This window comes from Argiope bruennichi, chromosome 11 (assembly GCF_947563725.1).
Source record: "Argiope bruennichi chromosome 11, qqArgBrue1.1, whole genome shotgun sequence".
In the NCBI taxonomy this organism is placed as follows: domain Eukaryota; kingdom Metazoa; phylum Arthropoda; class Arachnida; order Araneae; family Araneidae; genus Argiope; species Argiope bruennichi.
In genome coordinates, this window is record NC_079161.1 from 25,134,027 (window position 1) to 25,158,835 (window position 24,809).

Consider the following 24,809-nt stretch of genomic DNA (forward strand, 5'->3'; position numbering starts at 1 on the left):
CAATGATTTTTCACCTTTTAAAAATTCAAATAATTATATTTTTTTAATGCCAGTTTTAGTTGACATGCAATTTTTTCCTAAATTTTGACATTTCTTTTTTTTTTTTTTTTTTTTTGAAAAATGTTTTGCTTGATTTTAAAAGTACATTTCATTGCTAGTGTAAAATTCAAACCACTTTCGTTCAATAATTTCCATTATTTCTATAATTCAATAATTTTTATTCAGTCTATTCAATTATTTTACAACAATTATTTTCATTGCTGTAAGCCAAAAAGGAAGTGCTACTAATAGGTTGCACTGTTTGCTTGAGGATTAAGAAAGATATTTCCTAACCTGTTGACTAGATATCTCTAAATATTTAAATGCAAAATGAGTTGAATATAATTTAATTCTTGATTAACAGGATGAGGATTGATATATATTATCTGTCCTAATCAATGGTCAATTTAGATAATTAGAATAAAGATCACATACTAAAATTTACTCATCGAGTTTCTTCTGAAATTGGAGATGTCATATTCACATGTGTACGAATGATTAGATTGTTAGATACTCAATCCTTTGACATACTTGTTCCAAAATTTGATACAGATTTAGAATTCTAATAATAAAAATCAGTATTCGAATTCATTTGTTCATTAAATTCGCTGCATTTTACAGTGCTATTATATATGTTCTAGATAGACTTTCATAAGGAAATGTTGGACAAAACGTGCTAAAAATGAATAGTATTGATTCAAAGCTAATTAAATGCTAAATTTCATCCGGCTACCGTGTAGTGTTTCCAAATTATCATATATGCAGACAGTTTTCATTTTTAATTTATTCGTTTTGGGAAGTCATTGAAACGCACAGATTCAGATTTCGAGATTTTCATTTTTTATATACGATGATTCAGAGAGATATTGCGACCGTTGCCCTGAAATTCAAACCGTTTTCATTACCTACTTCCTCAAATATTTCATCCCGTGGTATTTTTTTTATTGTTGCAAGTCAAAGAAGGGTTCTGTTTAATATCTGTGTAACTTATACGACGAATAAATAATAATAATAAACGAAGTTACTATTGCGTGAAATTTAGAAAAAAATAGAACCGGTTATTCGGAGTTAAATCATTCGGAAGTGCCCGATTCGGAATCGTGCAACAAACTATGATTGCATCTTTTCATTTTTCTTTGCATACATCAAAAACTAGAATACGGCAACTCGACTTTTGCTTGGAAACTTTTTTTTTATCTTGCTTTTACAATGTATCCATATTTAATTGAAATTAAATAATTGATTTCGATCAACAGATGAACTTAGAAGAATAGTTATAAAAATTTTCTCAATTATCAAGTTTTATATGTACGATATGAACATGAGATAATTAAAGTAACTCGTTTTTAATATCTGACTATTTGAGGAAATTATGGATTTGTGAGATATCTAAACGTAATTAACTATCGACATAATGGAAAATAAATATAACCATTATCCCTGGCGAACCAGTTGGTCGCCAAAGGTAGTAATAATAATAATCATGAGAAGTAAAGTAAGTAGGGGGGGGGAGAATAAAAAAAAGAAGACACATTTATGATTTTCTCTACTTTATGTCTAGGGATAAGCTGGTTTCTTTGCCACTTTGAGATAACTGTTTATCCCCAAGTTTTTCCCTATTAAAGCTATGCTTCACAATACGTGCTGAACAAATTTAATCGTATCAACGCCTCATTTGGAAGTAACATGAGGGCTATTTTGGGATGGACCATAAAATTTTGAAACCAGTCAGATGACGAGGGCGACACCCGAGCTGCCACCTCATCTCCACACTAACGTGAGACTATTTTCCGTAAAGGATCTTGAACTTGTAGCCCACCAGCCCTGAAGCCAAGATCTTATCACTAGGACACCACGGTCTCACGTACTGAACACAAATATGATCATTCTGTTCTGGAAGCCTGATATCTTTTGGTTTATTTTCGGGAAGTTTACTTCGAGACGTGTATAGAATGAGCTTAATGAATTGTTTAATACGCAGACGATCAGAAACGTTAATTATTAAGAAGAAAAAGTCAATTAACATTCGAAATAAGCTAATAAATGTAGGATTAATCTGTAGCGCTTTTTTTTCTTCTTTTTTAATTTCTAATGTATTTCATCTCACACAATGGGCGGCACGAATCAGTATACTAAAATTATCGTCTGCGAAATCTCGATGCAGAAGAGAGTATTGAGATGAAGCACTTTGTTATCTGGTTGCTGTTGCATAAGGACGTTTCGAAATCAAATTTTATTTTAAATGATAGAAATTTGATTCATACAGAGCAATAAACAGAACGCTGTACGACTCCTAAATTAGTACGAGTTATATGACTATCAAAATGTGAAATTTAAAAATCAGAAATTACTAAAATAAAGAATTAAAAAGTTGAGTAAACAAAAAAGGTGCTTAGTTATGAAACTAAATTGATTAATTTAGAAAACGAGAGATATACTGCGTATTACCTGGAGTTGCAAAATTCCTCAGCAAGAGATCCATCGAACGGCAAGCCACGCTTACTCAAAACGTCTTTTGATTGGATAGTAATGAATTCAAAGCTTCATAAACTCAGTTAATTTTGGGCGTAAAAAAGGGAGGACAATTTTTTTTCTTTATAATATCATGGTTATTTTATTAAATATAATAAATAGGAAGGGAAACTGTAAAGGCAAAATTTAGACATTAGAATTTTTTCAGTAGCAAATAAATTGTTTCAAAGAATACAGAATGTGATTCTTTACGTCGTTTAGAATATTTTCTCAATCGAAAATACTGTGTGGAACTTATCTTAACGAATTCTCTATGCGAAATATTCGTTAAGTTAAACAATTTCTTCTCCATAAGAATCCATGTAAAATAGATCAATGCTTCCCATTCAAAAACTCAAATTCAATATAATAATCTTATATTATAAAAATAAGTATATAATAAATTTGACGAATTACATTTACATTACGAATTATAATAATGTAATTTGTTATTTACATACATAAACTTCTTAATAAAAAAATATATATAAAGACGTTTGTCTTTAGAAACGCTTTAAATGTGACAAAAAGGAGACCACTTCTTTATCATTAAATGATTTAGTAGAGCGTTCAGCTACAGCTATTGCCTTATCGGAGTGATTACTATGTTTTCAGCGTCTGCTTTATTTTACTGGAAGATTGCATCTATTATTTGCTTCTACCCTGATCAAATCTACTCCGCAGCTTTTTGCTGTGACACAGAATGTAACTCCATAAATTTTTTTGAGTTCTGGCTATGTTCTTCCACGAGCTCATCGATATCGTTGTTATTGAACTTTAGTCTCATAATCTTTCTCAGAGACAAAATGCAGTCAATTGAGGTGATACTGGCATTTTCTCAAACCCTTCGTAGTCGCATTCGACAACGCTATCCATCCAAAACTTCTTCCACGTAAACATAAGTTTTGTTTTTTTCAAACAAGTGCTCAATACAGACTGATATAGGCTTATCTAGTATTTGAGTCACGGTATCTCCTCACCACTCATTCTGCGAGACATCGCTCGCTAAGCAAGTCAATTTTTTTACATTTTGTTTTGCTCGTTAGACAATATTTGACTGTATATGCTTATCTCAAACGCTTTAGAAATGAACTATTAAAACACTGTTGGAATGATAATCCTGTATATCCTTTGGACATTTCATACTTCGTAAACAAGGGCAAAAATAACTGAAAATAACTGATTATATAAGATACATAAAAACTATTTATTAAAAATATGATGTTAGCACAAATGAAAGCAGAGTTATCATAGCAGATGGATAAAAGAAGGCGCCATGATTGACCCCATAAAGCTGCCCATAACAATCAGAAGAAGAAGACCCGCAGAGCTGGGCCAGTATTTGACCTCCTAGCAATGTTGATACACGCTCGACATAGTCCTTGGCTTCTTCGGAACAGCTGGATTCTGCAGCTTTTGCCTTGCACTGCTTATGCCATTCGTAGGCACTGAAATAAGAAAAAAAAAAACCATAAGGAACAATGGTAGGATAAGGCCATAAGAATAAGGTATTGCCATAAGAGTCCTGTTGCCTCTTTTTAAACGCATATTATCAAAGCGGTTTTGACGAGACTTGGCCCGCTTACCTGGTTAAAAGATGTTAGCCTAGTTGTCTAATAAATAAATGTATATGAAATATTAATTTTTTGCAATATTAAATAGGCATCTGGCGACCAGCCGGGTATATTAGTTATATTTAATTTCAGATGAATCGTTTTTTATAACTCCATGTTCAAGATTTCGCACAAAATTTTTTGAAATTTTAAAAAAAGTGTTATTTTAATTGTCGTAGTTATATTATGTTTATCGCGTACATAAAACTCTCTAAGGGAGGCAGTCACTTTAAAGTTCCAAAACTACAAAAATAAAACTACATTAGCAGACGATAGATATTTTTTGAAATACTGTACTATACTGTGAAAGCCGACTCCAAAATAAAAAAAAAGTGATAAATCGCCAATTTGTTGTCTACGCATTTTGAGGCTTCAACAATTTGTTGTTTTCAAATCGCTTCAAAAAACCTCAAGCCAAAACATCATGTTCTCACATAATAATAACTGTCAACTATGCGAATAATTTATATCATTTTCCATAAAAAAATTAAAAAAAAAAGCCTTTAAAAATTCTGCAAAAACTTTTAGGAAATTTAATAGATACAGCATTTGTAAATTCAAATTTAACGTTTAGTTTTAACATTTAAACATTTGGGTAAAATAGCATTATATAAATTGCAGTTTCTTGATAAATATCTTTATAACAACTCTAATTTCTGAAATAAGGAACCAACACTGGTATTAATATAAGAAATATATACTTTTTTTAAATGAGAAAATGACATACCAGCAGCTGTGGAACATCCTAAGCCTCTCTTTCATATCCTCTTGCATTAGAATCATCTGCGACTTTTCAAAATTAGCGTTGCAGTGTGAAATGTCGTTTGCAATCCTCTTCCAGCAATCCATGTTCGACAAATATCCTGGAAAGATTTAATTGGAGCTGTTAATATCGTGCACAAAAAACAGTATATTGTTTGTTTTAGAAAATCAAGCGAATCAATTTTGGATGATTCTATTCCTCAGAGAGGTGATATGCAGTAAGAAGATTGACTCTTTTTAAATATCAAAATGTAATATTAATATTAGGACACTCTTTATTGAAAAGTAACCATGACTGAACATGGCGTTTGAAAATAAATTCAATTGGTTATCGATTTTCGTATCTTTTTATGACCCATCGGAGTTTGGAAAAAAATTCAAACGAAACGCATTCATTTCGGAGATTCAAATTCTTTTATCGTTCACTTATAAAATAGTTTGGATAAAGCATGTAAAGGAAAGTTCTTTTTTTTTTCTATTCTAAGAATTGTTTATAACTATCAAGTATGTGTATTTGAATGCAATCTCAAAAAAAAAAAAAAAAAAGAATGAAATCTGCTATTGCAAATTTCATATTATCATGCGAGAGAATTATTATTTTTTTAATATGTCATTGTTTGTCTTAATTAATTTAAGTCATTATCCAGTTTAAACCAGTTTTTAACAATCACATGACTATCAGATTACACGTGCGTCAATATTTAGAAAAACAGATATATATATATATATATATTCATCTCAAAATCATTCGGGTTCCAAAACTTTATCTCAAGGCAAGAATTTTTTTTGTGTTTGTGTGAAAATCTGGTTTAAACTAGTTTGGAATGATCACGTGACTACTGTATTGCGCAATTATCAATTTTTAGAAAAGCCAAGCGTTTTTTTTTTTTTTTTTCCCTTATCTCAAAATCGTTTCAGCTCCAAAAATTTTTTTTCTAGCTAAAAAAAAAAAATTGAAAATTAAATACATATATATAACTTTCGATACCTCCCCCTCGCTGTTTCATGTGCATTAACATTTTCTTCTCTATACTTCTTCGGGCGATAAATTCTTACGATCCTGTTCTTTATTGGTCAGACGAGAGATTCGGGTACCTGGTGGAAATTCGCGCCATGTTCTATTTTTTTGCTGACGATAAGTCACCAAATGTGACAGCCTCTCTATCGTTTTCTTATAACTCTAACTCGAAAAACTGATGCCTCAAAAGCGATATATCGCCAATTTTCCGTCCGTGCATTTTGAGGCTTTCAAATCCCCACACCCAAACAACATCATGTCTCATATCATAAAAAAAAAAAATCAACTAGCACCATTAATTTTATATTATACTGACAATATCTGTAGATTTGTACTCAATCGGTGAACAAATATATTTGAAAATGGACATATACATTAAATTTGTATAATACAGGTTTTTAAAAATAACAAATTACTGGGTTTCGAAAATAATTAAATGAATTGTTTTAGATTTGCAAAATTTAAATGAAAGAATAAAAAATAATACAAACAATAATTGACTTCCAATTCATAAAATTCTAAATATCTTTCATAATTAAGAAAATATGGCTAAAAAATAACAAAAGTATATGTTAAGCTACTTAATATTGTTTAAAAATTGAACTGTGCTAAATAACCGATTGAAATGTTTTCCGGTTTTTCACGATGGTTCATCCTCAGCAGTTTCACGACGAGTTTAATCACTTTATTAGCAGCCAGCGACACCTATATTTGAAAAAATGAGCAAAAACTCTATAATGGCATGAAACAATGATTCTTAACGGGTTTAGGTGTCCGTTTTGGATTTTAAAGAACTGAAATGATTTGCAATTTGATTGTCAAATGAAGACTAAAAATTTACATGCAATATCATGAAAGGATGCAAGAAAGCTGATAGAATTCTCTTCCATTGATTAGCTTTTAAATATGAAATTGTTAGATCGATTTAATTTATTCTCAAATTAATGTATATTTTATTTTGATACATAGATGTCTTTCCTTATTTATACTATTAAAAAACTAGTTGCTTATCGTATTATAAAAATAATAATAATAAAAGTACTATTCAGTCATACATTATAAAAATTGTTTGCAAAATCAAATTTATATATATATATATATATATATATATATATATATATATATATATATATATATATATATATATATATATATATATATATATATATATATATATATATATATATATAAATTTTTTATATAATAATAAAAATATTTTTAAAGCTTTTTTGTTTGAGTATTATAAAAAAAAATATTTTTTTTTCCACTTCTTAAAAAGTTGGTTCATTTTTTGTCCAGTTTGTTACGGTTTTGAGTTACTGTCTAAAATAGAAATAATAATAGACAGAAAGATTTTAAAGAGTGAATTTCGCCCAAAATTTAAAACATATGTACAATTTTTAATCACTAGTTCGCATAGAAAATTTCATTTGTTTTTTGTTTTTTTTGTTTTTTTTCATTTTTTTGTTTTTCATTTATTTGTTTTTCATTTTTTCCCCCTCCTTTGTTTGTTTTTGAGATATCGTGTTCTCAAGCAAATATATCGTTTGGTCTTAATGAAGTCTAGCATATCCATCACAATGAAAAAGATCCATCAAAATAAGGCAGTCGAATTTGACAGTTATATTTTCTGTTCATTTACTTCATATACAAAGAAGTAAAAATAATCTTTTACAAAAAATAAATAGCTTTTTTAAGCGCTTATAAAAATAAGCTGACTGTTAAAACGCCAAGAAGATGCGAAGTATTTTTGGATGGCATTTCTAATTGACAAATGACAAGTTCATGTGAGAAACGGTAAAAATAATGTTTGTGAAACTAGAACTCAACGGAACCTTTTAACCGTTATTTAGCTTACACAAAAATAGAATGCACTCTAGCTTCTGCCAGTGTGCCTCAAAATGGAATTCGAAGTATGCCTTTAAAATGGAATTCGAAAATCAACGTGGAACAACCAAATGCATTTTTTTCCCATCTGTATCGAACTTTCCATAGAAAGGAATAAAATTAATGGCTTTATTTATTTCTCATACTACAAAAGTATACAAAAAGAAATCATTGCAATTGCCGAAAAATTCGAATTTGAGATTTTGACGAATGAATCTTTATGTTTCAAACCTCCCTGAAAACGCATACAGTTAGACAGATGAAATTCGGTACATAATTGAAAGGTGAAATTTTGTGAATATATATAAATATCCATGTGATATTTTGAAGCAAATCCGTATAAGGGTGGATTGATCGTGTTAAAACGCCAAGAAGATGCGAAGTATTTTTGGATGGCATTTCTAATTGACAAATGACAAGTTCATGTGAGAAACGGTAAAAATAATGTTTGTGAAACTAGAACTCAACGGAACCTTTTAACCGTTATTTAGCTTACACAAAAATAGAATGCACTCTAGCTTCTGCCAGTGTGCCTCAAAATGGAATTCGAAGTATGCCTTTAAAATGGAATTCGAAAATCAACGTGGAACAACCAAATGCATTTTTTTCCCATCTGTATCGAACTTTCCATAGAAAGGAATAAAATTAATGGCTTTATTTATTTCTCATACTACAAAAGTATACAAAAAGAAATCATTGCAATTGCCGAAAAATTCGAATTTGAGATTTTGACGAATGAATCTTTATGTTTCAAACCTCCCTGAATTTGTGTCTAGAATTTTTGTCTGACTGTCTGTGAATATGATAGTTCAAAAAGATTTGAGCTGGAAGGATGAAATTTGGTATATGGTCTTTTCACTTAATTTGTAGATATCTGTCAAATTTTGAACAAAATCCATTTAGTGCGAGTGAAGTGTCTATTCGATTGTGCAAGGGAACAAGATAACGGCAAAACGCATACAGCTAGACAGATGAAATTCGGTACATAATTGAAAGGTGAAATTTTGTGAATATATATAAATATCCATGTGATATTTTGAAGCAAATCCGTATAAGGGTGGATTGATCGTCTCTGGGCCTGTACATTCTAATATAATGATTAGCAAACATGATGGATTAAAATAATGAAATTTAGTATATGACCTTGTGACCACAATGATAATTCTACGTCATACTTTGATTTAAATCTGTCGGGAAAAAAATCCGTCCAAATACATAGTCTATTTTCTGGTATTTGTGCATTGACTGGATATCAGCGATTAATCGAATAGTATCGCTCGATAGATTCAGAAAAAAATATTGGAATCACGTCGAAGATGGATCTGCTCCAGTTACTGTTTTCTAATGGTGGGCAGTTAAGACATAAAACCAGTTTCCTTTACTATACAAGTAAGCATACAATTTTCACATGTCAAAATAAAAATCTGAGTACTTGTGATTCGTAACCTTATCCAATGTTCACAATTTTAAGCGGCGAAGGGAAATAACACCTTTATTAGAGAGAATGCGATGAAGTTTTAGGGAGACAACCCACCACTGTTTTTTATGAAATGTTTTTTGAAAAATATATCATTATCTAGAAAATGTCTCTCTTAATATGTAGAGTAAATAACACTTAAATGTTGTTCAAAGTGAAGGTAAGTAAAAAATTTCGTTGAAAAGATGATTCCTGAATGGAGATTCTATTGTAAAAAAAAATCTCATAGCATGGACAGTAAAAATAACTCGCGTAATACGAAGAATAAATAGTTCTCATAATATGAAGAGTAAAAATAGCTCTCATAATACGAATAATAAATAGTTCTCATAATATGAAGAGTAATAACATGTAAATATCAATCAAAGTTAAGGCTCTCTAGAAAATTTCACTAAATGAATATTCATTGAATAGAGATTCTTTTATGTAACAAACTTTATAATACGAAATGTGAAAATAATTCTCATAACATAGAGAATAAATAACATGTAAATATCTTTTAAAGTCAAGGTTCTGTAAAAAATGAAAGTTCGTAGAATGGAAAATATTTTGTATTACAAATTACGCAATACGGAGAGTAAATAATTATTGTAATATGGTGAGTTATAATTTTTAAAAATGCATTTAAAATCAAGATTTCGTAAAAAAATTCTTTAAGCAGAAAACTTAGTTAAATGGAAGTTTTCTAACAGGAATCTCTACTGTGTGGGTAATAATTTTTCTTGAACATTAAAGGAGAATTAGATACTTACCCTTAGATACTTTTCTGCCAAATTTTCGCTAAAATCCGAAGGCGACAATTCTGTGAGTCTATCAATCCGTGTTCAAATAAATTTTATACCATTAAATGATTATTCCGACCTCTCCCCCCCCCCCCCGTAGGCACACGAGTAAAACTGAATGACTACAAGGACCACGACAGAAATAATGGCGAGAACTATGTTTGAGTCTTAAGAGCCATTACCGGTCTCGGCACAACCCTTCCATAGGGAAGTACGCCCCGACATCGACGGGAGGTAGCCAATCCTTACCTCTCTCTGTTCCCATCAGGGCGGCGAAAATCAATCAAAATGAATGTGATAAATCGAAAGCACAAAGAGTCAGAGGTGGATGAAATTTTTGTATAGTATCTGTAGAATTAGAGATATTCTTCAAATTTTAGAGCAAATTTTTCAAAGGGTGGATTGTCTGTCGATCCATCAGTTCGTGTGTATGTGATTGTGTTCCAAAAAAAAAAACCCCAAGCAATCTAGATAATTTATGTTTGATATGTGATTTTGATACAGAACTTAAAGATTTAAGTCAAATCTTGGAACCCTCCAAATATATCATTTGTTTCTTTTGCTTTTTTCATATACACTTGCTATATTATGTTCATATACGAGAAATTCAAGGATAGAACACTTCTGAAAAATTTGATATACGTTCCTAAATTAATTTGAACTAGCCGCCTTTGGTGATCAGCTGATTCATCGAGAATATTAGTTCTGTTTAATTAAAAATATATTTCAAATATTTATATTTAAATAATAATTTTAATTTTATATATAAATTAAATACATTACACATAACTTGATGTCCAGGACTCCCTCATAAAAATTATTAAACACAATGTTGTAGCATACATTAAAGCCATTTTATTTTAATTCTCTTGCACCTGTTCTATTCATTATGCATATGAACCATCTTAATAGAGACCAGTTCCATGACATTTTAGTTATTCAAAATTTAACTGTTCGATTTATCTATATTCTTTCAAAGCACGTTCTCATTTCTCATCTAAATTACATGAATTTATAAAGATTATTTTTTTCTTGTTTATAGAACAAGAATTATTAATACAGAAATTAACAGAATTTAAATAGAACTTTCCTTCTTTAGCTTTCAATAATAGTAGAAAATCACGTGATATGTATTTGACTTATTTAAAATATACTTAAATGAAAGAGTGCAAACGATTTGAATTTCATTGTTGCAATGAAAACTGTAGTCAAAAATTATGAAAAATATCTTTTTTTTAAAATTGTTAATATTTATAAAATGATAGCATGTCATTTAAATTGGTTATCATTAAAAGGATAATTTGTTAAAGCATAACTATTGTAAAAATCAGTTTTGTGCAATTATATTTTCGGGCATTATTGTTGAAAAAAGTGCAACATCGCTTAACTTTAATTAATTAAAATTCTAATGAAATTTTAAAATATTCACTCATGAGTGCCTATTGTCATTTTCTGAAGTACATTTATGCCACATTTGGCAGCTCTATATCAAAGGGTCAATTTTGTAGTCAAATGCATACTCAAATATGATGTAATCTTTCAGACGCACAGACAATCTCCTATATTATTAACAGAGATATAAAAATTTGAGATAATACTTTTAATTATTTTGAGAATGGCTGTAAATAGGTACAAAATTTTAAATCAAAATGTTTCAAGTTCACATTCAATGTTCAAAAATACGTGGCATACCTTTGTTGAAGTCAGTTCCAGGCGTGCACAGTTCTTCAACTAGTTTTAACTTTCCACCAGTAGTTGCTTTAAAAACTTCCTTTTGTGTACCTGGCATGCATCTCGAGACAAAATCATTCACACAGTCCATGGCGGCTGTTTTTGTACTAAAATGCATAAAAATTAAGATTTAGGCTTTCATTGAAATATACAGAAGAAAATTCCAGAAAATCATTTGTAAGTTGAAATTTTTGTGAAAACATTTAGAAATAAAGTTGATTACTAAACTGTGATTACGAATCTAAGAAAATAACTATAGAAAGTTTTAAAAACCTGCTTTCTTTATTCTACTAAAAAGCTGAATATATTCTTCTTTTTTTATCAAAAAAATATAGAATTTAAAAAAAAGATGTAAAAATGTAAGGCACTGTTAGAAATACTTTAAATAATTTGGAATTTGTAATTGTTCTAATAAGAATACAATTTTTTAAAATCAGAAATGTGAAAATTAAAACAAAAAAATGAAACCGCAAAGTACTGAAGAAATATTCTGAGTATTGCGGAATTCTTAACTGTAATAACAAGAATGCAATTCTTTATATATATATTTAAAAAAATAACTAGAGTAATTTTGTTTGAATTTTAACCGGATTGGAATAATTGTAAAAAAAATGTAAAAACCTCGGATGAGTTTGTAGATGGGCCATCAGTCTTAAAGCCAGTGGAAATGGTGGTGAAAATTTTCATTTTCCAGTAGCTTCCTTAATACCGAACATAGAAAAAATCAATCAAATTAGCCGAATTAGCCCCTCATTAAGGCGAACAACTTTTTCATTTAAAGTTTTTCGACAGTTGTAATTATTTAGAAGTTAGAGGCTGAAAATAGTGATTTTCAAACTTTATTTTTGACTATTTTTAACGTCAACAATCTATGTTGCCAGTTTTGAAAAAAACTGAAATAAAACTTCAATCTTTATTTCATTCCTATATTTTGAAATTATTTAAATCACGTGGGTAAATATTAAAGATTTGAATAAAACTAATTAAATAAAAATAAAAAAAAGAGAAAGATTGAATGACATATTATGAAAAAGTGATCAATTCTAAAATTTCCAGAAGTTACGTGCTTTTTAATTCTTTTGAATATATTTATTGTTTTTAAAAAAAATACAACTTAGCATCATATTTTGGCTTGTACTATATTCTCCTGTACGGCTATTTCTCCTATAAAAATTATACTTAGAATTATTTCCTAAAATTGTATTTTCTTCATGACAATATGCACAAAAGCGAAAATTCAAGTCACTGTTTATGGGTTCAGTAGCTGTTAGGGATTCGTTTGAAATCTGTTTGTTTCTTGAGAAATAGAATTCTCTTTTAAATATGATTAAATACTGTCGAAGAAATTTAAATTAAACCTTTCTATCCAAAGAAAAGACTTATAATAAAACTGATTATTATAGTAATAAACCAATTTACAAATCGGATGCCAATTAACATGGCAAAGCGCAAAATAGGTTACTACTTAATTTTGAATTACGTTTTGCAATATTCATTATATGAGAATATTACGAAATACTGTACGATTTGTGCAATAAAGGTAAGTTTTGTTATTTAAATGTATGCATTATTTCGGAACTTTCGTTAATTTTATGGTCCTTTGATTTGATGTCTGCCGCGTTAATGCGAGTATGCTGTATTAAAAAAAAAAGACGAACATTATCGATTTTACCAAAGTATGAGTACTCGTATTAAACACATTAATCGTTAAAATATCATCTTAGTATATTAACTACGTTCGTCAATGACATACATTTAAGCCTAAAGTTCGATAATGGCATGCAACTAACATTCAAGTATCGAAATTCAGAACCGAAATACCGAAAAAATCATAATTTTTAAAAAATTTCCTTTTGCTCTAATTAATGATTATAGAAGAAATATTCAAAACTACAAATATTAAGATATTACCCCCAATATTAATTTGAAAAAAAAAGCAGACGATTTTTTCCCTCTAATATAATTGAAAATTCAAATGATAAATTCGTACTTTCGATCATAAAATAGTATTCTCTTTATTTAATTTAAAAGAAGAATAATTGCGAACATTTATTAATTGTTTCATATAATGTTTAAAACGCAGCGATAAACGTTTAGTTCTTGCTGACCAATACAAAACTTCTTAAAAACTTCAAATCTTTCCAATATTATAAATTTCGTAACAAATAATTGTATATTATTTTTATAATACTTATTACCTGAATATTATTTACTTTGCAATAAATAAATTTTGTGATAGCAATAAATTCATTTTCTATGATTACTTCAAAATTAAATATTTCAAAGTCTTTTTTAAGGATTTAAAGGAATTCGAAAACTATAATTTAGATGAAAATAATTTATCTTTGCCTTCCAGTTTATCATGAGGAATATTTTATTTGATTAGATGATATAACCCACGTTTCTCGAGATTAAAATACTTTCTTGCCTAATATTTTTAATATCGAAACTAATTTTCTGTAAAATGTTATGATATATAAAGTCCTTTTACTATCCGAAACGGTATTTTTCAAAGTTAAAAGTGATTATCAACTGAAAGAAGTTTTTTTAATAACTGACATTAACTAATTTTCCCCATTTGATTATTATTATTATGTAAGCGCTTCAAATTTTGTTTACAAAATATATAAAAGACTTTTTGATATTAGTGATTAAGTTAAAAATTTAGTTTTTTGAAAAATATCAAATATTTTTTTATTTAATTTTCTTAGTTTTTGGACAATCTTCTTCATAAAAGCTATTAGAATTTTGTTTTGGGAAATTACATCGATTTTTATAGTTGCTTAATACAGGCTTTAATGTTATTTCACAAATTTAAATATGAATTTGTCAAATCTTAAATTTTTGTAAAATTTTCTTACAGAACCATCGCAAATTAAAATCTAATGCATATTCTTGTTCAAAGCTGTTATAATAATTTCGCAATATGTTCCACAGCTTCTGAACTAGAGAATAAGCAATGAATTCACTTAAAAATAATCTATAGTTACTTTTATCGCTTAGCAATGAGAAAAAAAATTGGAAAATTTTAATTTATTTACTAGGCGAACCTTAATATTTAAAAATTAGATAGAACGAAAACTTCTTTTTTTAGTTCAGGAGCTAAAAAATATATTTATTAAGTTATCTGCAAGAAATTGAACAAATCTTTGATAAACTTTTCAACTAGCAGCTTTTTGTTTAATATCTCTTTTCAGCAAAAAAAAAAAAAAAAAAAAAAACCTTGTATTTTTTTCTAATTTTAAAACTTTCTTTGGAATTTAACTGGAATATTTTGTTCCATTGATATTCTTTCAATTTGCTTTATCCAAAAATTCAAAAATATTATAATTTTACAGCTTTTTTTTAAAAATCATCCAAAATGTAGTCAATAAACATTTTTGGCACAGACAAACGTTAATAAAGATTTTGAAAAAAAAAATAATCAAACTGTTAATTTTTCCCTGAAAAATTAAAATGAGTAGAATCAATAATTTTTCTTGATAAAATTATTAATCGACTGCTTTTCAACTTTTTTTTCTAGAATTCCTCTAATGTGTTATCGCAACAGTTTTTCGCATGTATATTTATTCTTCAACAATAAACTATAACATTACATACATTGCATAACGTTAGTTTTGACAAGAATAATGGAAGAAACAAATTTTACGGAAATAAAAGATGATAAATAAAATATTACAAAATATTTAATAAAATAGAAATATCAAAAATGTTAGAATAATTCAAAATCTCATCGTTGCCTAGCAACAGAGAGTTTCATTTTCAAAATCGTTTGCATTTTTCCATTATTACTTAATTAAGAAAAGTTTATAAAAATTGAAGGAAGAATAACACGGAAATGAAATTAATGTCATTGAAAAAGTGAAATTTTGAATTTTAAGATGGTGTAAAATATTTTTTCAGGAATACTTTGCTCCAAAGTTTTTACAAAAATATAGAAAAGTTTTAGTTAATTTCTAATTAATTGAATATTTAATTAAATTTTGTATTTAAAAAAGTTGATACATATTCTTTTTCTTGTCATAAAAACGTTTGTTTGCCAATGTTGTTTATTCAATAACATTTTGACATAAAAGGGTTGTATTGTCCTCTTCTTCATATAATTGAATGATAAAAAAAGTATATAACTGTCCAAGGATAATCTAGAATTTTCTGTTTTTGAAAAGTTCGGTGAAAATAAAAATAAAAACAATTGCTAAACATTATTTAACTGGATGGATATATACATGGCTCTTGAAATATTTGTTCATTACTATTTCCCTAGATAGATTATTTTTAACTTATAATTAATTCAGACTTACTCACAACTTTCTTGGAATTCATCTGGACTGGTAATATGAAAAGAATAGCCGTCGGCGAAATCTGAAGCTTGGCTTACGCATTTTTGAAATTCCGCCAGGTTGCAGCTATCTGCTCGAACCCCAGATAAAAAAAATAGAAAAACAAAATGTCCGCTTTAAAATAATTACATACATTAAGCACTAAACAGCGGAAATGGTCTCCCCAAAACGTTCTCGAATACTCTATAATAACGATGTTATCCCTAAGAACCCCTTGTATGGCATTGGCGTAGAATAGTTAAGACAAATTAACCTTTAGCGTGAATTTGTCACTTTTAATGAATCTATCGTGTCATCCTTGGCGAGTTATTTGGCAATTAATCCTTGGCACGCGGTTAATAATGTCCGAAAATCGAGGTTGTGCTTTAGACGCGTTTTTCCCAACCGATTGAAACCAGAATTTTACACAAAACTGCACTTGTAGTCACAAAATACCATACCAAATCTAATGTATATAAGTTATTGTTTTTTTCAGTTATCGTATTTCTATATTTCTGAAAGTACAGATTGACAGACGGTCAATCTTTTCCTGAATTTGGATCAAAATGTCATAGATGTCTAAGTTAAATCTGTGTAGCGAAATTTATCTATCGAGTACTTTTCATTTTGTCGTTATCGTGTTAAATTATATCCGAACAGCTGTATGGACGGACTTGCTCTGAACGCATTTTGATCAAAATTTGATAGAAATATGCAAATTTGTTGTAAAGACCGCATACCGAATTTCAATCGTCCAGCTCAAGGCATTTTTGAGTTATCTTTGTTACAGATAGACAGACAGACTATTTCCCAAAATGTGCTTTTCGATCTCAGGGAGATCTGAAAGGTAGAGATTCATCGAAATTTCGAATTTTTTGACGATTACAATATATACTCTCTATGCCCCTTTCATAAGAGAAAGTAAAAAAGTGATGAGAACACAGTGATGAGATTTAAAAATTGCTACAAATGTTTATGATATTTATTTGACGAAATCTCTGCAGAGATTGCTAACTCTTTTGCTTATAAAAGAAATTTTGCAAATGTTTCTCAGATACGTCCTTTTTGGAGAGACAGCACTGTATACTGGGAGTAAAGCATGGATTTTTAATTGTTTTCAAATGTATGTCCGATATTTAGCAATTAATTTGAAACTGATTTGTTATACTATAACAACCCTTTCTGGAGCAGTAGCATCATATTTTTGAAGTAGACCACGAATTTCGAACTGTATTCCGATGTATGACAGAAATTACGCAACTGATTTGTTAGATTATATCTGTTATGATTTGTAACGCGAGTTCGCAAATTGTACAGACTAAGTCTATGGCAAAGGATACCGACGTGCTCTGATTGGTTTAAGCCTTGGCATCTTTTTGGCCATGTTTTGCCAAAAAGATGCCATACCGAAATAAATTTTTATAAAAATAAATAAAATTTGTGAATTTATCTCCCCTTCTATTTTTTACGGTTTACATGTAATATTAATCTGGAACACATATACAGCAGAAAAGATCAAATCCTGAAACCTAAATTCAGGAAATATAAAAATTAAAATTTATTAAAAAATATTTTTTGTGTGTGTTTCTTCTTAATATTATTTTGATACAACTAAAAAAAATTAGCTACGAAATCACATATTCCGTTAAAGCTTGCATATTTATACGTTTTGGGCATTAAGTAATCATCTCCCCATATGTTGTTGATGGGAAAGTAACAAACGTTCAGCAACAAGTTTCAATGTCTGCATAAATTATCTAATAAAGGCACGAAAATCATAGAAAAATAAGAATTATTTCATTGCTGCATTATATGTTGAGTCATTACTTTCATTTTGTTTTTATACTTCTGTGCATAAACAACATCAGTTACTTGTATTACTAGTATTATTAGTAATATTTATCATTATTAATAATAATTAGTATTAGTATCATTACTACTAATATTTAGAGAAAACAATTAGGTTAATAAAAATGAGATCGTGTTGATATTCACTCGTATCTTCCATAAAACTAATGAAAGGAACAAGGTTTGAGCCAAATAAGAGACAACTACACTATTATGAGTGCAAAACATTGCCAAAAAGATGCCAAGGCTTAAACCAATCAGAGTACGTCGGTATCCTTTGCCATAGACTTAGTCTGTACAATTTGCGAACTGGCATTTGTAACTCCCGTTTCAGAATCAGATTATTACTGCATAACACGAGACATAAAGTTTTATGAGGCTATTTACATATGGCCTACAGAAATTAATCAGAGTATATATAGATGAAATTGATCAAATATTCGTACTTTCCACAATTTCTTCTAAATGAGATTTTAATGCAACTAAACTTAACTCATCTTTACAATGCCCGAGTTCTTTGCAAATGACTCGAAAATAAAAAGAGTAATACTCTGAAAATTTATGTGCGGAATTCGGCATATAGTTGCACCATATCAGTTACACCAGCATGTGTTGGAATACCGAATGGGACACTTTGCATTTTAAACTCAAAACCATAATTCTATATCAGTTCTTGTACTTTCTCGAACTCACAGGTTTCCGAATTTATATTCATATTTCGGATAAAAAGTTTTGGAAAGATCTGTTAAATTGTCAGGACTTTAAATATTTACTGGAAAACTCGAATTTTACAAGAAAATCCTTACAATTAAATTACAGAAGATACTAAAACTGTGCTTTTTGAAAATTTTTACAGTAGATTAAACATTTAAAAGCAATTAAATGATACCAAGGAATTTTATAGTTCATAAATAGTATTCTTTACTTGGAGCAAAGAGAAAAAAAATAAAGATTCTATCTTTACTTTTAATAAAAGAAGATGTGTGTGTATGATGCACTACAGGTCAGATCGGCAGACCAAGATCTATCATATGTGGTACAGATGTATCTTGATTGATTGGAAAGATTTCGCACAACCGAATTTTAAATTTTAACTAATTAAGCATCAAATGAAATGCTGAAGTTTTTCCACCATAACTTTCAAAAATTCGTAGCACAAAAATCATTTTTATCCCATATTAAAATTCAAAATATTATATTTTGAATAATACCAATTTAGTTGCAAAACAAATTTTCTACCTAATTTTAATTAATGTTTAAAATATTTTTATGCATATTTTAGGTGGCAATGACATTCAAATCGCTTTCAATGTTGATACAGATTTTTCCTCCTGGAGTTTTCTTCCATTCTTGATGATTAAGGCTTATAGATTCGGCTTATGGAGTAGGTTTCTAAGTAAAGAATCCATTTAATAAAAAATTTGAAATTTTGTTTTATTTGCAGTTAATTTTAAATTCAGAAGCAATTATTGGTGAAAATTTTTAAAAATTCGTTTATTTCTAAATGTTGCTACTTTTATCTTTAAAAATATATCTTATAAAATATTACTTATTTCTGAAAAAAATATTTCTTAAAAATACTATTAATTTCTGTAAAAAAGTTATTTCGTGTATAAAAATAAATTATTGGTATTTTCTCTTAAAAATATTTTCCTTTTTGTAGTGAATTTTTAAAAATCAAGGTTCAGGGAAATTTGTATTGAATAATCATCTGATATATTACTTTAATTAATATGATTAAACTAATTTGAATAAAGAATTCTTTTAATAAAATTTTCGAAAATTTGTTTTAGTTATATTGAATTTTGAGTTCAAAATTAATTATTGGCGAACTTTTTTTAAAATTCGTTTGTTTTTAAACATTGCTATTTCTTTCTGTAATATTACTTTGTGTATAACAATATATTATCGCTCTTTTAGTTTATAATAAGTTTTATTATTATAGTGAATTTATTTTAAATTAAGGAAACGAAAAATCTGTGCTGAATAATTATTTGAAATATTACGTTAATTAATTTGATTACAATAATCTGAGTAAATAATATTTTTTATAAAAAAATTTTAAAATGCATCTTGTTTGTGTCTTATTTTTCCAAATGCAATTATTAATTTTTTAAATAATAATTAATAATTTTATTATTACTTAAAAGTTAATAGTTAATTTTTTCAAACGTATTTATTGACGAAAATTTTTTAAAATTCATTTTTGTTTAAACATTATTACTTCTTTTTGTAGAATTATTCTTTTATTTCTTCTTTGTAGAATTATTTTCTTATTTTCTTCTTTTGTAGAGTTATTATTTCGTGCACAAGAATATGTTGTAGATCTATTAGGTTAAAAACTGCTTTCTTCTTATAATGAATTTTTTAAAATTACGGTTTCTTATTGCGTAACTATCTGAAATACTGCACTAATTAACCCGATTAAACTAATCTATGTAAAGAATTCTTTCAATAAAATTGAAAATTTGGTCATATTTATAATTAATTTTAAATTCAGAAGCAGTTATTGAAAAAAATATTTTTAAATTATCTTGTTTTAAAGCATTGTTATTTCTTTTTACAATATTATTTCGTGTATATTATCGTTCTTTTTAATATGCATGACTTCAGTTAAGTATTTTTAAGCACCAGCTTGTAATATGCATTTACGATGCCTTATTTCAATAGCCTTGCACCTGTTTTTTTATTGTGTACATGAACCTTTCTAAAGGAGCAAAATTAATAGCATCAATATGTCATTGCATAGTACCATTAAGCACTTAAGTATCCAGGTAAATTATTTTCAAAATGCACGTTGTCTTCAATAATACAGTAATTTCACTCTCTGATTATTGATATAATTTGTAAATAATTAACAAAATCCATTTTTTATCTTTTAATAATGAAAATAAATCAAGCAATTAAATATCTCAAAAATAATAAAAGCAATATGAATTTCTTTGCAATAATAAAAACTAGGGTTCAACGCTATGGAAAAAAAAAAAAAAAAACATTTTTTCCAATCTTTCAAAATTTTTGAAAATTTGCAAGGTTGGTATAATTAAAAAAAATATAACTTTTTTTTTAAACTTGGGAATTGATGCATAAGTGTATAAAATGGAAGTATCTAATGAGTGTGTGAAAAAAATCAGTTTTGTGCGATATTTTGAATTTCATAGAAGTGCTTAGCGTTTTTAACCTAAAAATTTTCATATTAAAAATATTAATTCCACCTAATTGTCATTAGAGAATAATACTTTTTAACATGTATGCAAGTTAACAAATAACACAGGATATTATTTACAGATTTTCATACAGACGATAATTTATTTTGAAAAATGATTTCAATTATAAAACCAAACAATTTTGAACAGAAAATGATAAGCCATAATTTTAATAAGCAGACGACATTTTCCGAAAGAGAAATATTTTAACTAATATCATAGCGCTTCGTCTCATTCTTGTTTTTATCGTTTGGTCTCATAAGAATTATTTCCGACAATATTAAATCAGTTAAAATTAGTGTATTAATGTTTATTGAAATATTTTTTTCTTGTTGTTGAATTTTTGGATATTGCAGAAAGATTTGATTTGAAAGTGACCGTTTGATTTTTTAAATAATAGTTCTTTTTTTTAATTCTTTATTTTTAAAAACCATATTAAAATTAAGCATTTTAAGATAAAATTAATTTATCTCGAATTTATCTTTCATCCAATAAAAGTTTTCCTTCTTTAAATGTTGCTATTGTATGTATAAAAACATATATGGAATGCCAAATAATTAAAGAAAAATGGAACGTTTCTTACCTATACTTAACAGCAAAAATCCAAATATCTTGAAAATCATCTCTGTGTTCAAATTAAGATCTCACAGAAATTTCATAAGAGCCGAATGCTCAGGATCTGCTCTTTGCACGTGGGTTCTTTGCCATCTGAATCAAAATCTCCCGAAACGAAACATGGGACTTTTTCACCGAATGTATAACTGACTACTAAATATAGATTTTTGTTCTTGCGCCAGCCTTTACTACACTTGCTTGTAAAATTCGCTTACGGAGATATGAATCAAAGCGTGTGACTGTTTGAAATCTCTATTCCAGTATTTATGACGATGCTAAGGGACGATTAAATCTTGTTTATTACGTTTGAGTTTGATTGCAGACGATTTTTTGAAGAAAGGCAATAGAATGAATGGTTCCAAAAATTTTATTGCGTAACCTTGATCTTGAAGAGCAATGTAAAATAGCGGTTAAAAACCTTTTGGCACTCGAGACTAACTGATTCTAATGATTAAAGACATTTCTATTTTCCTATTTCTTCATTCAAATAATCTGTCCTACTCAATATACATATCTAGCCGCCTTTAGCGACCAGCTGGTTTGCCAGAATTAATGTTCCCTGAAACTTTCAATTAAATATTTATGTACCTTTTTCTCTTAATTGCTCCTTTTGTAAAATATTTTTAAACTTCAATTTTCTATAGTCACATGACTCATGTTATTATAGAAGGCTCACAATATTTTATTCATTGTGCTATTTATCTTTCTAATTTACTGCCAGCTGCCGTAAGATTTAATTTGAATGTGAAATGGAAGAGATAGAACTTCGATAAATACGAAAACATTTTCCCTAAAACATTATATAGTTAAAAATATAACCTAAATAGATCGAATTCTTCATTTTATTTGTAAATTTGCATTGTAATTTTATGTGTGCCACAAAATATTTTTATACTATATTTAACTTCAAAACGATTTACGTTAAATAATATTTAATTTTATTTGAACCAATAAATATACTTCTAAAAACAATTATGAAGTCTGAATTTTATATAATCCTCTGATCCTATAAACTGTATCCAATAAAATTATCTTGAGAAACTAAATGTTTCAATTCTCTGCGATCACGCCTGACCGAGTTATAAAGCTTTGAATTTCATCATTTTAGAACAATCAATGGTTTCATTCATTTAGACAAACAATATCGGAGAAAGTTTAAAAGTTTATTGCCGTATTTTTCTCAAAACGGTGATGGAGAGGTCTAAAATTGCATGTTTTTAGAGAACAGAGGCATTTAAATTTTGATAACTCTAATCAGCTTTAATTGAAAAAGAGTAGACATTTTTTAATTTAAAATATTAGTGTCTTTAGAATATTTTATTAAACATGACTCACAAAACAGAGGTTTTGCATAAAAATTTAAAATTTATCAGAACATTTATTGATTACAATCTACATAAAATATATTTATTTTTTAATTTAGTCCGTTGTTATTAGATATATATATATCAATTAATAAAATTTTAAAAATTAGCTGTGGTGCACTGATTAGAGTTGATATTCTGTATATATTAAACTATGTATGTCATAATTAAAACTGAAATAATAGTATAACTATTTTAAAACCTCAAAATAAAAAAAAAAATTCGCATTCATTTTTTTAGAAAATATTACATTTCATATTCATTCCATTTCATGTAAACACATGTTAAATATTACAATTTCCTAGATCTTTCATTTATCGTAAGAATTTTTGAAATTTAATTTAATCTTTTAATTCGAGTTTTTGTCAAGGTGATGGCAACTTTTTCTCACGCACTCATGACGTTCTCGTGTAGGTTAAATTTTATTTTCAATTGATGCGAAATAAATTGTTAAAAAATATGATTAAAATACTTTAAAAAAAATTAAAATTAGAAACTTAATTTATAGACTAAATCATTGGCATCATTGAAAAGATTATTGGCAGCACGTTGATAAAAGCTAATTTTTTTCCTAATTAAGTGCTCGTGTAGATTAAATTTTATTTTTATTTTGAGTAAAATAAATTGTGAAAAATATAATTAAATTATTTTCTAAAAATTCATTAAAAATAGAAATGTAATTTGTTGGTTAAAATATTAGTATCATTGAAAAGATTAGTTTTTGATCTTCAACGTGATGTAAAAATCAATTTTATGCTGTAATATTTTTGGAGGTTATAGCGCAAAAAAGGTCAAAATTTTGCTTAATATTAAATTAATTAAAATTCTAATTAAAAGTTTAAAAAAATCGCTCTAAGATGCACATTCCCAGCCTCCAAGGTATATATATATACATATATATATATATAAATATATATATATATATATATATATATATATATATATATATATATATATATATATATATATATATATATATATATATATATATATATATATATATATATATATATATATATATATATTATAATCAACCAAAAAAGGAAACCATTCTTACCAGTACTTAAAAATCCAAATATTTCGAAAAAGACTATGTTGCGAGAAAGTCTTGCGGAAACCATTCCCTCTTGCTTAGTTCCGTAATTTAGTAATAAATTTCTCAAACAATCTACGAGACTTTGACCAAGTTATTTTGACAAATTTTTTAAAAACTAAAATTTCTTTACTTCAAATAACATTTAACCAAAGACACTCATTTCCTCCCACTTTTTTTTCAAAAAAAAAAAAAAAATTTTTTTTTGGTATTTAACAGGTATTTTGGTCTTATGGAAGTTTCATCAATATTATGCATAAATTTCTAAAATATAACTTATTTCACAGTTATATTTTAGAAACTGTGAAGTTTTTACATTTTTTTTCACAGTTTTTCTTATTGATCTCTAAATTCAAGGACGAAATTAAGTAAAGGAAAAGCACACGAACAATTGTGATTATTAACGGTAAACCGAACCTCGTTATTCGATGGTCTTATGTATTTTTCAACAAGATGAATTAAGTTCCTATAACAATGAAAGCCAGAAAACTGTAACGCCTGCTCAACAATAAAAACACACACCAAGAACAACAAAAAGAATTTT

At 27.7% G+C, this 24,809-nt stretch overlaps 1 protein-coding gene across 1 annotated transcript; it reads right to left on the bottom strand.

Moving 5' to 3' along the window:
- Positions 1-3,743: 3,743 nt before the first annotated feature.
- LOC129957504 (uncharacterized) lies at positions 3,744-22,046 on the bottom strand. Its single transcript, XM_056069833.1, has 5 exons — positions 21,777-22,046; positions 16,122-16,245; positions 11,782-11,927; positions 4,891-5,026; positions 3,744-3,998 (listed from the first exon to the last, which is right to left on the bottom strand). Exons 1-5 carry the CDS (start codon positions 21,814-21,816, stop codon positions 3,761-3,763), a joined length of 684 nt encoding a protein of 227 aa, XP_055925808.1. The 5' UTR covers positions 21,817-22,046; the 3' UTR covers positions 3,744-3,760.
- Between the last annotated feature and the right edge of the window lie 2,763 nt (positions 22,047-24,809).

Excerpts from the sequence above, each read along its gene's own strand:
- LOC129957504 (XM_056069833.1), bottom strand. The coding sequence starts at position 21,816 with ATGATTTTCAAGATATTTGGATTTTTGCTGTTAAGTATAG. Across the intron at positions 11,928-16,121 it reads GAATTCCAAGAAAGTTGTGA|TACAAAAACAGCCGCCATGG; the intron begins GTAAGTCTGAAT and ends TATGCATTTTAG. Across the intron at positions 5,027-11,781 it reads TGGAACTGACTTCAACAAAG|GATATTTGTCGAACATGGAT; the intron begins GTATGCCACGTA and ends AAATCTTTCCAG.